The sequence below is a fragment of the Limanda limanda genome, chromosome 18 (assembly GCF_963576545.1).
Source record: "Limanda limanda chromosome 18, fLimLim1.1, whole genome shotgun sequence".
In the NCBI taxonomy this organism is placed as follows: domain Eukaryota; kingdom Metazoa; phylum Chordata; class Actinopteri; order Pleuronectiformes; family Pleuronectidae; genus Limanda; species Limanda limanda.
In genome coordinates this window covers 13,915,063-13,930,320 of record NC_083653.1, presented here as the reverse complement: position 1 = coordinate 13,930,320, position 15,258 = coordinate 13,915,063, and the positions used below count along the sequence as shown (strand labels likewise).

The 15,258-nt window shown below is 41.8% G+C and overlaps 1 protein-coding gene across 1 annotated transcript in view; it reads right to left on the bottom strand.

The window, feature by feature from the left end:
* syndig1l (synapse differentiation inducing 1-like) overlaps positions 1–10,549 on the bottom strand; it is a 28,893-nt gene extending 18,344 nt beyond the window's left edge. Inside the window, exon 1 of the mRNA XM_061092068.1 lies at positions 10,031–10,549. Coding sequence (XP_060948051.1) covers positions 10,031–10,549 — 519 coding nt within the window. The remainder of the gene's footprint in view (positions 1–10,030) is intronic.
* Positions 10,550–15,258: the final 4,709 nt, after the last annotated feature.

Genomic DNA, 15,258 nt, shown 5'->3' with positions numbered 1-15,258 from the left:
GATGACCAACTTTAATAGCATCTTTGCTGCTGGCTCCCTGTCTCATTCTGGGGAGGGATAATGCACACAGAAGGAGAGCACTTATTACATCTGAGACACAAATCCCTCACCAGGGTCCCACCTGGAAACACTGGCAGCTGTGGTCCGCACTTAAAGAATCGCTGCTGGTGTTTAAGCCAAGGTCTCTGGTGGCTCAGAGAGTTTTCCTTCTTTACAATTTAATATCGTTTCATTTAAATTTGTACAGAGCCAAAATCACAACACACATTATCTGAAGACACTTTATCAAAATTAGAGGGGGAAAAAAACACACAATCCATTCACTTAGTAAGATGTCCAGAGAATGTCCGAGTGAGCCTGTGTTAGAATTTAGAAAGGAAAGTAAGAATTCATTGCGAGCGAGTGGGCGTGTCGCCATGTGTGTTGTGCATTTTGATGTTTCAAACATGGGGCGGATGCATAGCAGATAACAAAATAATGCAAAGATCTCTGGATGGATAAAGGTGCCGTAGATGTTGAGGACAAAGATGTCAACTTGGAAAGAGATTCAAGAGCTTTGGGCAACGAGGGGAAACGCCTGTGTCCATGTGCTGTAAACAAAAACATGTGATTTCTGCTGTGGAATTATAACGATTCTCATATGCTCTCTACCCAGGTGCCGGCCCTCCTCTGAGCGATGCAGATATTCTCCTATAGTGTCTGACAGGAGAATCAGAATAATAAGCATAGTGTCCATCCTGGAGAATCCCCGTTCAAAATGCAATCTGTTGAAAATGTCAGGACTCTGGAGTTCATGTTTACAGCTATCGTAAGGTTGAGACCTTGCATTTTGTAGATACAGACTCGTCCCGCTGCCTGCTTCCCTGTCTGACTTTGGAGACTGTATCTCTGATTGAATTTCTACAAATCTGCACTTTCAGCTGTCGTGCCTTTAAAGATGATCAAATGTTCAATATCAATCTGAGCTCCTCGGGATCCGACCTCAATGATAGACTTTAAACGGACGAGCAAAATACTTTCTAAGCTTTTATCATTTCCTCAGCACATGGAATATCAAGTATAAGTAAACAAAGCAATCAGTGTTGAAAGTTCAAGGGCTTATTTATGAATATAACCTCCCTTTAATCATCTTTTATTATTCTCAATTATCAGAGTTCTTCAAGGACAAGTCTGCTTCATTTTCTGCTTCCCTTGGACCCGGCCTCCTTCACTCTACAAGTGGCCATTAATGTGACGTACGGCGCTATGTGTGAAACACGTGCCAAGGGGAAGTGAAGGAGACCACGTCAAATGATTATTGAAAAGTACTGAATCAGACTGATTGGCCATTTCTCTTCCACTCCATCCCAGTGAGCACAGAACATCCAAGTGCCGACGGAGACAGGTTGCCATGGCTTCATTTCACACCGGGCAGCACATTACAGATGTGCCATTATAATGACGTGCTACTCACCTGACACTGGTATTACTGTAACAGCTACAGAAGCGTTGACATTGAGATGAATTTCAGCACCTTCTGAAATGTGAAATTCAATTTGCACGTGAACATCATCAGGCTATGATTGAATATTTGTGGCGTTTTCGGAGGCGCTTCATAGAAAGAAATTTCAAGGTCCTTTAGATTTATTATTCCGACACCATTTCAGAAGGCATTTTTTTTAGCAGCTTTATAATTGAAATAAAAACATTTGTCCCTCACGCCGCACAACACTGAAATGAATAGTTAGAGAATAATGTGTCTCTTTGTTGGGCTGGAATTCTCAGCAGGGCTACTCATGAAAAAATCCTTGACATTTCAGAAATGTAATTTCTTAAACAACAGGCGGAAAGGATGTTTGAAATGCCTGAGAGCATGGTCCTTTATTCAGATGATGGTGACATCACAGTTTGAGACAAAGTACAAGTGAAATGTTGTAAATACAATGACAGCGAAAACATCCGCTTAGTATTATTATCATCCTTTATTTTTAAATTTTAAGTAGTTGACAGAATTGATTGAAATCATAGACTTAACATAAAGAAAGTCATCGCAGCTTTCTTCCTACTATCGAGACAACGTCGCCATCTTGTGTTTTTGGTGCCAGAATCTGCGCAGTAGCGATTGGGGGATGGAGCCTCGGTGGCAAGGTCATGTGATACGTTGCCACAACCAATTATGAGTCGGTCTCAGGTGTCAATCATGATGTTTCACTCTGTTTTCATAGCATCAAATTACCAATTAGTGGAAAATGAACATTCACATACATTGGTGTGATAAGAACTCTCTAATATGAATAATTATTTGACGAGTATTTGATGTTTCAGTTTGGCCCATGTCTCATGCAATAACGGTATTTATGAGCTACATTACAGCCAGCCACCAGGGGGCGATTGAGATACTTTGGCTTTCATTTTGGGAAGCTGCCATGTTGTTCATCTTCATATATTGTCTATGATTCAAATTATCAGTGAATATTTTATTTTTTCTTGTATTTTTTGCTTGTTTAATAGACTCATGTGAGTGCGATCTTTGAAATCCAGAAACCAGAGTAAAGAATTTTTCTCCTGTTAAATTTTACAGCATTTATTCAGCAATCATTTTCTATCTTTTGACGTGTCACAATTTATTTTCTACCTGCACCACAGAGCAACACTTTCAATAAGCTCAGAGGGAGACGCATCAAACCAAGGGATGAGTATCAGCCGTTAGCTGAGGAGACAACACTGTAGAATCCACTGGACAGACCCACTTATAGTGCTGAATGGAAATGATTCAAGAGTTCGGTATTTCATTTGCCGCTAAATTAGAAACTGGATATCTCCGAAAGATTTCACAAGAGTATATTACACAGGCTCATACTGAGTGCTGGACCTTTCAGAGGATGAACAATATGTGTGCGCTGAACCGGAGCATGACTACATTTTAGATTTAATGAAGGCATAAGCGCTCATATGCACTCGGATTCAGTGGGAATGGACAAGCCTTCTTCAATCAACCCTGAACTCAAACCCTGCAGAGAGGAGGCAGAGGGCAATTAGAGGTATATTTATTTTAAAAGTCTATTATTTTACATCCACACCCCCTTAATTGTAGCAGTCGGATACCTGCACTTAAAAAAACTAAAGAATTGTACAATCAGAAAAGCCATGAGGAGGCCACTTTAATTTGAATACTATTCATGAGCAGGAGTACTACAAGTTCAAAGTATTACATCAATATGGAATTTGATGATAAAGGCTAATTTCATGCACCGGAGAAGGTGCAACAGATGGCAGACAAATAGAATTGGCGGATCTTATCCCCAGTACTAACCCTTGTTTATGCAGGGGAAAATAATTGGAAATTTACACAGAGTGAATCACTGCCAGATCAAAGATAAGCAGAGTCAAGTCACTATCATATAATATCAGTCCCATTTTGGATGCTAGTTATGGCAATCATTATTCCACTCCAGCTGTTAAATGCAGTTTCTTCTCATTAGTTACCAGTTAAGATCAACATTCTGAGGTATATTTGAGTCTCACTGAGTTAAACAGTAAAAGTGAAATCGTGTTTATGACCAAGTCTCAGCTTGATGCTTTTTTTCCCAAAAGGTAATATCCATATTTGGTGATATCACATTAGTGTTTCAGTCATTTCTCATAATGTAATCGATTCAATTAATGTACTGTGAGTAGTATGATTGTTTTGCTTTGATTTAAAACTAAGCTTTTTGCAGTAGAGCAGAATATGAACCATCCAGCGTTGGTAATGTAGTTTGTCCGGTGTAGATGGGTGAAGCGCTCAGGGACCAACACTACCTTTAAAGGTTCAGTGTGTAGAATTCAGTGACATCTAGAGGTGAAGTTGTATGTTGCAGCTGAATACCCCTCAGATCACCCACCCTTTCCAAACAAGACAGAGAACCTGTGGTGGACTTCAGTTGTCATAAAAAACTCAAAAGGTGTTTAGTTTCCCCCAGTTTGGGCTACTGTAAAAAACATGGCGCCCTCCGATGTAAATAAAAGGTATTTAAATATAAAGGGCTCATTCTTGGGTGAATAAAACAATGACAAAAGGCAGCAATGGGATCTGGTTAAAATCACGGTAAATCACTTCCTGCTGGTTCATTTACCACAGTTAACCCACCACAAATAACCAGCGGATGTGAGTAGTTTGTAGACTAATGACCAGACCCAGGCCTGTCATGTACTGTGACTTTATTCCTCCATCACTGCCAGGCGGGTCCACGTATAGAAGATATAAGATCTACCAGACAGACGCCACATGTCGAGCCTCCCAGTTTATTATGATTCAGCAGGGAGCTCCACGGCCCCCCTCAGCCCGGACTGTGTCACTGCATCTATCACCGTCCATTTAGCAGATAACTGCATAATGTGATGAATGTCCACACTGGCATCTTAAGGTCATTTGTAACACGTTCTCTGTCATAACTGACACACAAATCAGAAAAATGACTACATTCCTCCTCCTCCTCCTCCTCCTCTGTTAGTTCCTGCAAACAAACCCCCAGTTCTGTCACTGCCTATTTTTCATGATCACTTCCATTGTGTGTCAGTGCAGCAGAGGGTGACATTTTTTGTTGTTGTTGACATTATTCAGATTCTCCTGTCACACAACTGAATGAACAAGGAAGTAAGGTAAATTGGTAATTTGTCTCATAAATGCTGCCTGTTAACCATCAGGGAACTTGACGCTTGTGAGATCCTCTGACATCTTTCTAATAATTCCAGAAATCTCTGCCTGTCTTATAATAACAATAACTGAATTTGTATAGCACTTCACAGAAAATTTGGGTGATTTTGTTAAAAGCCGAGCATTATAGATTAACTGTAGACAGGTGATTGATTTCTGAGTAAGGCGACTATACAGCGGGGGTTTTAGTTGTCAAGGTAAGAGGAAATAAGGGCATGAATTATTTATATCGAGGTCTGTATGTGAGATAAAAGATTGAACCGTGGCTATGTATTTTAAATAATAAAAACACAATTGCAAAACCTCCCTAATGTGTTGATCGAAGCTCAGGTTTAGGTTAAAGACCACACCCAGGTTTTATGACTGAGGACTTAGTAAATGGTGCTAGTTCTCTAAGGTTCTCCGTGGTATCATCTGTTTCTCTGTGTAGCTGCTTTCAGACATGCACTGGTCTCCGCAGTTCTTTCGCAGCAGAGTTAATTCATCAGTTCCTGTCTCTGCCTGCTACTCCACGAATAATACGGAGGATTTGATGCTGTTGTGAGGTATTTGTGCAGAGAACCTCACGCTGTGTTGTGCAGGTGTGAAAGAAAGACCCTGGGTAAACTCTGTAGCCAATTCTCAGGCAGGTCTGAAAACGGCTTATGTGGAACACACATCTTGCTTGGCTCTCGGCATGCGTATTGTTGAGGGCCCAAGGAAGGGCAGTTTGAAATTGAAGGTGCGATCTGGACATGTGATAGGATCAATACTAATGCAATTTGAAGAAACATGGGAACATTGCCTTGCATAACAGGGACTTAAGAGTCAGCCTGCACACCGATTTGACATGTCTTCTTCTACGTCCTCGGATAACCTACACTGCACCAGTGATTATAGATACAGTTTTCCATCTTTTGTCTGCACTAGACATTAGTGCATACGGCAGCATTGTGGACAGGCTCAGTAAATCTGATAGTCAGAGGAAAGGAGCGATTTTTAGGGGGATAGATGACGATGTGTGAACATGTCTCCAATGGCAGATGAGACACTATAGGAGGACAGCAGAGAAAAAGGGGAGTGGGTCCAGTTGGGGGACCTCAAGTGTTGTTGTACCATAAACTTGTTAAGACTGGAGCTGATAAGAAAAGACAGATTTTCTTGGTTAACCGACACAGAGGACGGTGTGTCCAGGGCTCGTCGGCCAGTTGAGGCAAAAACTCCCTTCGCTTTCATCTCCTGCTTGGAGCTCAGAATGCAGAGCTGTGAACTTGCAACTCGGAGAGACTCAGTGCGTTGCTCAAGGGCACTTCTGCAGCGAAAGTGCTCTACTTATTCAATGTCCTTGCTTACCAACTGCACCGCAAAAAAACATTTGATGAAAAAGACGAGGAGAAAGACCGAAAGCGGTGTTACTTGAGGACACAAACTTTAGTCTCTAATTGTTTAAAAGTAAGGATTTGACCAATAATAAATATACTTTATAACATCACAAGAAAATGTATTTTAAAGGAAAAAACTTATTTTAGTATAAAGAACTTGAGTTAATCTAAACAGGACATGATAATTGAATGTTTTGGTGTCTTGATTAAAGAGGTTTGTCCTCTGCAGCGATTACTGAGCTCTAAATGACAGCTTGATGTTGAATCGTACAGAGATTGCAAAACAAATTGTAAAAAAATAAGTAATATCATTAACTGATTTGGCAGGTATACCAGCATAGGAACATTTTATTTAAATTTCCTCTATGAAATTTCTCCTCTACTCTACTGAATTTCCTCGGAGGCTATCTGTAATTTACTCATGCGCTTTGATAATTGGATAATCTCTGCTTTATTTAATAACTCTTTGAATTTGAATTTTACAGAACACTTTATTCTTCCTTTTAACTTTTTGTGACAAGTTCTAAAAACAACAGGCTTTTAATATCTGCGAGTTAAAGGGAAAGCGAGACGAGCACATCGCGTACCGCCTGGAGTTAATGACCTTTTTATGAATTGGTGATGGTTTAAAGCTCATTATTTCGCAGAGTTTCTCATATTGTATGTAACTGGATGAGCGGAAACACTCTGTACCTCTAAAGGTTCCTCTGTCACTTCTCCAGGCCAAGTCCTCTGCCAGTTCTTGGCCGATAATAACTCTGACCTTTTTCAATCAGTAGTAATCTTTATATAGCAGGTATAGGTCAAGTTGTCTGATATTGGTAATATTGTACTGTTTTGGCATATTTGCTGCTCTGTTAGCCAAGCTTAATTTTAAGGACAGTGTCCTTATCCTTTAGAGAGCTTTCTGGCATCGCCACAAGTTTTCTCTACAGTTTCAAAGCGCAAATGCAAACTTTTCAGATAACACGTATAGAAGGAATTCGTAATGACTCAATCATCCTGTGTCGCCGGATTACGATGATTAGGGATTAGACAGTCGATTCAACTAAGCAACATGATTGGTCAAAAACAAAGACTCTTGTCTTGCTGCAGACTGTCGAAGGCCATTACACCTTATAGATTCCTTTATGAAATATCGATACAAGCATTGAATGAGAAGCTGAATATAATGATAAACTGACTTGACAGGGAGGGATTAGGAATTTTAAAACTCAAAATTGAGCTGTAGAGATTGAAAGCAGCTCTATCCCTGAAAGATATCCTGGCCAAACTGAAATACACTGTGTGTGTGTGTGTTTGTGTGTGTGTGTGTGTGTGTTTGTGTGTGTGTGTGTGTGTGTGTGTGTGCGTGTGTGTTTGTGTGTGTGTGTGTGTGTGGTGTAGCCAATATTTCAATTAATTCAATCAAGTCGATCGACTAAATCTGCTAACCTTGTGATTTGTTGGTTTGAACAAGCCTTAATAATAATTTGTCGCTGTGAAAAAAGAAAAGCAGTGCACATGCAGTATTAATAAATAATGAATATTTTGTGAAACATCCCCACCATGCTCTTCAGAGCAGAAAATGCTGCCTTCTCAGACATCACTGCTGTAGAGCTGACAGTTCCTCATGATGTCGCACAAAGCAGCGCAACTGTCACACACTCTACCCGTAATCAAAGCAAAAACATGAGACATCACTTCTGTGCAAAAGTTACAGTTTTTCCTCAAAGACAGCGCTTCCTATGAAGTGCTTACACACAGCAATTTAGACACAAACACACGCGCACAGACATTTGTACTTAACCTTCCAAACTAAATGCCCAACCCTAACCTAATTCTAACCATAATTCTAAAACCAAAACGTGAGGACCGGTCAAAATGTCCTCACTCCGTAGGGTCTATGCTTAAAATGGTCCACACAAAGATATAAGTACCGGAACAAACACGCACACACACACACTGTAACTATGAATATATGAGCATTTTAGATTCTAAGAATTGCCTTGATATAGGGGCATCATGTTTTATCCTTTTGTCACACTTCCGAGTCTAACCTCCTCAAAAGAAGCCTTCACTTCCCTGAGTTTCATCATCTAGGCACCCCCGTCATAAAGGGAAAAACAAGATTTTATTTTATTTCAGCTCAGTTGCACTAGAACAGCGTTTTTAAAAACAAAGGTTTTCAGGCAACAGATGCACTCTAACTAATGTGGTGAATGTATGTAGTAGCTTAATAAACACTGAAATACACAAACACAATTGAACATGGAAATGATGTATGTAAGTGTTAACATGCGGCATACAAATGCTAATGGAGGGGAGTAACAGTGAAGCGTTACCCAGCTATTACAATCTCTCCCTTTGATTCATAAATATTTATATCACAACGAGAGGTTAGAATCCATTTCAGCATTTAGAGGCTTGAAAACCTAAATTGTCCATGAATTGATGTAGCTGTCAATTCTTAGATTTTGTCCGGTAAGTGACAATGAATGTAAACCTAACCTTTCTTTGTTTGCAAGTAAAATTCCCTTGGTACAATTAAACTTCGCTATTATGTTAAACAAACCCACAAAACTATATTTTGCCCTCAATTTGTAAGTCCCCAAAGGCCCAGCGTGCAAAATGCAAGATGAGTAAATACATAATGCTCAATAATAAATAAACTGTTATGTGTTTTCTAACAAGCATTCTAGGCTCAGGTTACATAACACATACGTCTTTGTGCTTCTTAGTAGAACGCCAACATGCACGATGTGTGTGTCAGCAGAAGTGCTTTCTTGTGTGAGGTCTTGCATCGTGTGTCAGACGGTGGCGGAGCGACCCACACTTTGTGGTGTCAGTGGTCGACTGCATGGAGGCTGCATAATGAGTCCCCCTGTGTCCTCTCCTCTTTGCGTGGCAGTGCTGGCAGTGGGGCCTGATGATGCTTCTTTTTTATTAATGCTCATTCGTGAAAGGGAAATATAATAATAAAACAATATGGAAATGTGTTCACTTGACCTTTGAACGGCTAAGAGGAGCCTCCAGTTGGTGCATAACATCACGTCTAACTCTTCATTTGTGTGCATACAGAAAGCACTACGTTTACATGTGGAGAAAACCTCATCACATTAACGGTTGAATTGCTCTTTGGCATCTGCACATTTTTTCTCTTGAACATCTCTTTGAGGTTTGAAATGAATATGGTTTTAATTAGGGTTTTTTTATACCCTCCATAATTATTTGTAATTCTATAATTCTAAAACTGCTGTAGCTGCATATATATCCATGTCACTTGCATTTCAGCATCTACATGTTTATCACACCGACCCAGGTTAGTCCTAGCGAATCCGCAGGTGTGTGCTCAGTCCCTTCGGTCTTGCAGGAACTGGTCAGACTCGACATCCAATTCCATCCGTCCAATCCCTGAAATCCTTGTGCTTCGTGCCAGCTGAGAGGAAAATTGCTCTTGCTAATGCTGTAGCACCCAATATCTCTGTGTGTGTTTGTGGGACAGACACGGGTGACTTATTATTATCTAACGATGAATTTTACTACAGTCGGGAATTGAAGCCAAGGTCAGTGGATCAAATGGGATTTGTGGCTGGTAAAATGTCAGAGTGATCCAGGCATCGAGCCCAATCCTTTGGTGTGGCGATACAAGTGTGCGAACACCACAGGAATACAAGCCGGCTTGCTCCTTTCTCTCTGATAACTGGAGAGCACTACAGGTATCCGAACTTGGGTGACTTCTCAACCTCGACTGGGCCCTACATTGAAAAACACCAAAAGCACACGAGTTTCTCCCTGACCTCTAAATAAATTACATCACCCCTCTTTTTTAAAATCCATTTGCATGTTTCTCTTTGGAGAGTATAAGCAACCTTGATGGTCTGCACTGTTTTGGATGATGCCGAAAGGGAAAACTCTGGGTTAAGATCCTTGATATTACATTGCTCAAAGTTTACATTGAATGTCACAAAAATGTATTCAGAACAAATTCAAGTTTCCTTGGTTTCTCTCTTACCTCGTACTCCACATACTCCTCTTCCTCCACCTCGTAGGAAACTGTTTGAATCTTGACATGCTCGCCCTCCTCCAGCAGCTTTGCCTGAGGATCCTCTGTGCCGGGTGTTTCCGCCCCTGCGGTGTTGGATGCCTCCTTCGCCTTCTTCTCTGTGAAGGTGGTCTCGCAGCACTCACTTTTGTATTCCTTAGCCTTGATGCTGCCGCTGTCCTCCTTGTACAGGATGAAGTTGGGCCTGTAGAAGGCCTCTACTGCCAGATGCAGCGAGGTGGCGTCCAAAAGTTGCTGAGATTTCACCTTCCCGTTGGTGTTGAAACCTCCTCCGCTAACTACGTTGCTGTTGTTCACTTTTCCTCCGCCTCCTCCTCCTCCTCCTCCTCCTCCCTCGCCACCTCCAGTGAAATAATTGATAATGTTTTCCTGGTACTGGTTATTAGGGAAGTCTCCCCCGTAGCCGTTGACCATGTGCTTACTGTTCTTGTCCAACAACGGGTTCTGGAGCTCACTGAGGTTCTCCATAGCAGCGGCGGTCAAAAGGTTCAGCAGGAGGAGCTTCTCAGCGATTTTAAGGAGGATATGGAAGGACGACGGGTGAAGTAGGCTCCTCGGTGACGTGCGCTGATGTCGGTTAAGGCGCTGATGTCATTCAGAATTCAGCACTGTGGGACCTGCAGAGGACACAGCAGCAACAAGGAGAGGGGGTTTAGAACTCGGAGGGAGAATTTCATTTGTCATCTACCAGCAGGTAACAGTTTGGTGACAATTTACCAAACAGTGGCTCAGGCAAGATCAAAGTTTAGCTGTCGCTCCCTCAGCAGCAACAACTGTAACAGCGTCTCGCTTGTCAAGAGCTGCGCCCCGCAGATGATTCAATTAAGTTCAATTTCCTTCCACACGCTGGATACATGAGCTAACACACACTCACACACATATCCCCGTGCACAACAACATATCAAAGCGATACTGCCAGCCACTTCAAAAAGTTCTGCATATTACCCTCTCGCTGTCTCGATGCACACGTGTTTTCTGTGCAGCTAATGAGGTTGTTATAGTAGAATTGTTATCTGGTGTCACAAGCCTCGCTGTCGTACACACATATACAGCTTAGAGGGCTTTAATCCTCCACATCCGTGTGAGAATATGGCTTTATTCTTAAATTTTCATTACTATGTGAAGAAATGATTTAAAATAGGTTGAAGATGAGCAGAAAACCCCAGATAGAAGAAGAAGAAGAAGAAGAAGAAGAAGAAGAAGAAGAAGAAGAAGAAGAAGAAGAAGAAGAAGAAGAAGAAGAAGAAGAAGAAGAAGAAGAAGAAGAAGAAGAAGAAGAAGAAGAAGAAGATACACTTTATTTATCCCACACACATTCGCTAACATGCACAGACACACTCATGCAATGGGGAAATGAGTCCTCTGCTTTTGACCCATCTGGTGCAGGACACACAGAGCAGTGGGCAGCCATGCACAGTGAAGATGATGAGTTGACCGAGGCGACCCAGTCGGCCTCCTTTCTATGGAATGGGAGGGATTAAATTTGAATATCATGAGAAAAATTAATTCAAAATAATGATTTAGTGTGTGGATCAATTCCATTCAGGTTTGATTGATTTTTTGTTGTTGTTGACATTTTGCTATCATTAACATGGTTAATCTTTGGAACTTGCTTATTAAGTAAGTTGAATATCGATCAGTATCCTGTAAAATATCATTTGAATCCCATCATACAGTGGAATACTAAGAATTTCTGCTCCCACAGAGGACAGACCAACTGTCACACACTTTACTTGTAACCATCAACATGATACAAAAATCCCCTCCCAGCTATTTCTACACTCTGCAGAAACAACCCTGAGTTCCCTGGTTCTCACTTGGCACCCTTCACCCCTGTCGGATTAATCTCCATTTAAAATAGAAATGCCAAAAGCAGATTATTTGTCAGGGTCCTGACCCCAATCGTGTTTGGCTGGCTTTCTGCAATATTACCAAACCCAATAAAAGAATACGTTATTGCCAACTGAAGGCAACAAGATTAAACATAATGTAAAATGGCCTTATGGCAATGGGATGTGGATAATATCTGTCTGGCTCACAGGTTAATAACTTGCACACTCATCATCTCGCAGATGATTTGATATTTTCTTCATCCTTTGTGTAATCGTGGTCAGAAACCTCTGCTGATTCGTATTCAGCAAACAACAATTTCAATCAAATTTTTAATTAAGTTTAATTTTTGCTTAACCTTTTATCTTCAACGTCACTCATTCCTTTAAACATCCAGCGTAAGGTACATGACATCAGGAAATATTTAGACTGTCTCTTTAAAATTGTTATTTTCTTTCATGGAACAGGAATAAGAATGGTCGCCAATAGGACATCGACTACACAGATGTTGCATTGCATCAGAGTCTGAGGGGAACACTAATAGACAATCACGTCATGGTTCAGGGTCTTGACATTTTTACTATATATATTTAACTCTGCTCTGTCCCATAGAGTTTTAACCTTCTTCTTTAATTCTTATTGACCTCCGCCAAGGAGGTAATACATTCTTCCCTGTCCATTTTATTGGAAGAATGTGGTAAGGGTCAAATAAGATCCCAATAAATTTAGTTGCAGATCCGGATCAGTGGGCAGATCCGAGAATTTATTGTCACTGTCTTTCCCTGAGCGAGATAGGGAGCTTTTCAACATTTCCCTTGATTTCTCAGAGGTCAACTCATTGATGTTGATAAAACAAGAAAGGCAGAGCCAGTAACATTTTGTTTATAGTGTCATCACTTGCTTCTTAGATTCTCTTCCTCTTTCCATTGTGCACTTTTATGTTTTATCTCTGAACTTTCCTCATTTTCCGTCATGCAGGCTTTTTGTCTGTTATACTTTTCATGTTTTCTGCCCCATGAATAAAACACATGCCATGCTCCCAGGCTTCCTGAAGCTCAGTAAGCACCGGAGAGCCAACAAAGTTTTCATGGTTCCTCCCTGCTGGACCTCCTGCGCCTGAATTGTGCTGATGTTGTTGTACCACACCAGCGCGCCCTTTGGTCCGACAACAGCTCCAGGCAACGCACACCCATGCAGTTCTTGAAAGTTTGAGTTTCCTTGTTATGAACAAATTTGTGTGGAAGACGAAAGATGACCAGGTGCTTGAGGTTGTTATCTACAGTGGATGCTGCTGTCAGGTGTGATGCCCTGTTGCTTTTTTTCTGGGGCAGGATGCTCTCTGACCCGAGATCAAACTAGAGCGTGGCTGGGGCCGCAATTTTCTGAAAGAAAACTAACTAGTCCTATCCGGTTAATAGGCATTCTGTTTTTTGTGTCCGAAAAAGACCCCGGCCCGATGTTTTCCCGCGAATAAAGTCACATGCAGCATAAAAAATCAAGTAGATAGCCCGGCCAACTTGACCGAACTAGACCCACAGGCGAACTAAAAGATTTAAAACAATTAGTTCGAACCCACACTCTGGTTGAAACCCAGCTGTGGCATCTGCCCTGCCAAGGTTTCTTTCAGCTAACCGTCCTTGCTGCTCCCGGGATAATAGTTTGTTGCTGAATCTTAGCTGCGATATTCCCAGTAGGGTCGGCGAAAAGCGAAGACCTATTTTCTGGACATGGAGTCCATCTGTTCTTTGAAATTTTAAAATTCGTGCTGCTTTCTATTTATGGCTTTTTTAATGAGGTGTCAACGACAACTTTGACGTTACACACCCGCATGTCCCTGAGTTTTTAAAACGTCACAAAGCATTTGCGTTTCATAAAGCTGCACTTAAGTTACAAGGGGCAGACGAATAGCACACAGCATCAATAAATCACTGCCGCATTAAAACTGAAGCATTGCTGTGATTAACAAAATCACTTGAGACAGTCTGGAACAGAACGCATTATTTCTATTTCACGATTTAGATTTGATGCTGGGAGAAACAACACAGGATTTCAAAATGGCTCAGACAATAATGACCCTCCTATTTTCTCTACATTAAGGTTTTTCCCAAAAAGACCAGGTATTAGAGACCGGATCAATGCTAATAAACTCTTTGAAAGGGTCGGAGGAAGCACAAGCAGTGGCTCTCATAAAGCCATAATGAGTATTCTTTGAAGTACTTCCCTGTTGCAAACACTGTAGAGCTACTCTGCACCAGTGCCACGAGCTGACAGCGGATTATTCTTGGCGTCATTACTCAGGGATGCTCTGACAAATCTTTTCGGGTGTTTGCTGCGTTGCCGGTACAGAGCTGGACTTTTTGTGGTTAACTGCAATTTTAACAGAGAATAAGTCATTTGAGTGCGAGCTCAGCAATGTAGTACATCTCATAATCACAGCAGATATACTGTATGTTATAGAAATAATCCTGGTTCCGTGCGTGTTGGTTTGTGGGCGTTTGTGTTTTGTGCTATATGGCTGCGAGTAAATATATGTGTGTATGAGTGGGCGGATGTGTTTGTTGGAGGAAAGAAACGGCAACAAAAAAGACAGAGAGGCAGAAGGGGTGGCAGAGAAAGAGAGAGAGAGAGATCACACTTGTATGTGATTCTCTGGTTGAGTGCATTCGGGCATGTTGGTAGACTGCACCGGCTGGGAGGAATAAAGAGCTGGGAGGTGTCGCTGAAAGCGAATGAGGCAGAGCAAAAGGCTGCTGCGAGGAAAACAATCCAGCACGACAGAGATGGCACGAGCGCAGACCCGTGTACCAGAGCCCAGAGGTGTCTGACAAGGGGGCTAATAGATTGGCGGACAACCAATCCAGGTGCGGAGGGTGGGTGGGAATTTGGCTGCGGCATTGCTAACATGCCGGCCCCGCTGATACGTCTGTGCACTCCAACCCCATTAGACTACAGTCAGCACACTCTGTTTCCCTGTGTCAGCCGGTTGCCAATCAAGCCCAGACCTCTGACCCTGACGCCCAGAGCGGGTATTATCAGCCAGGCCTCGAGGCCAGCGTGGCAGGATGCAGCGGAATACCAATGTGTCTCAGCTGTCGGCCATGTTTACCAGCCCACTTCATCCAGGCCATGTCTCTTGCAGCTTTTTTCTGGATACGTCACGAGGAGATCAGCTCGCTCTGCTCGACAACAACAACTTCATCTTCCACTAATCTGATTGTGGAAGCAGGAGCTGGCATATAATACGCATAATGAGGCGATGGCAGGTAGTTATTGATGACCACACAATGGGACAATGCATGAGAGCTCATTAACTAAAATGCAAACACATCCTACAGCAGATTTGTCAG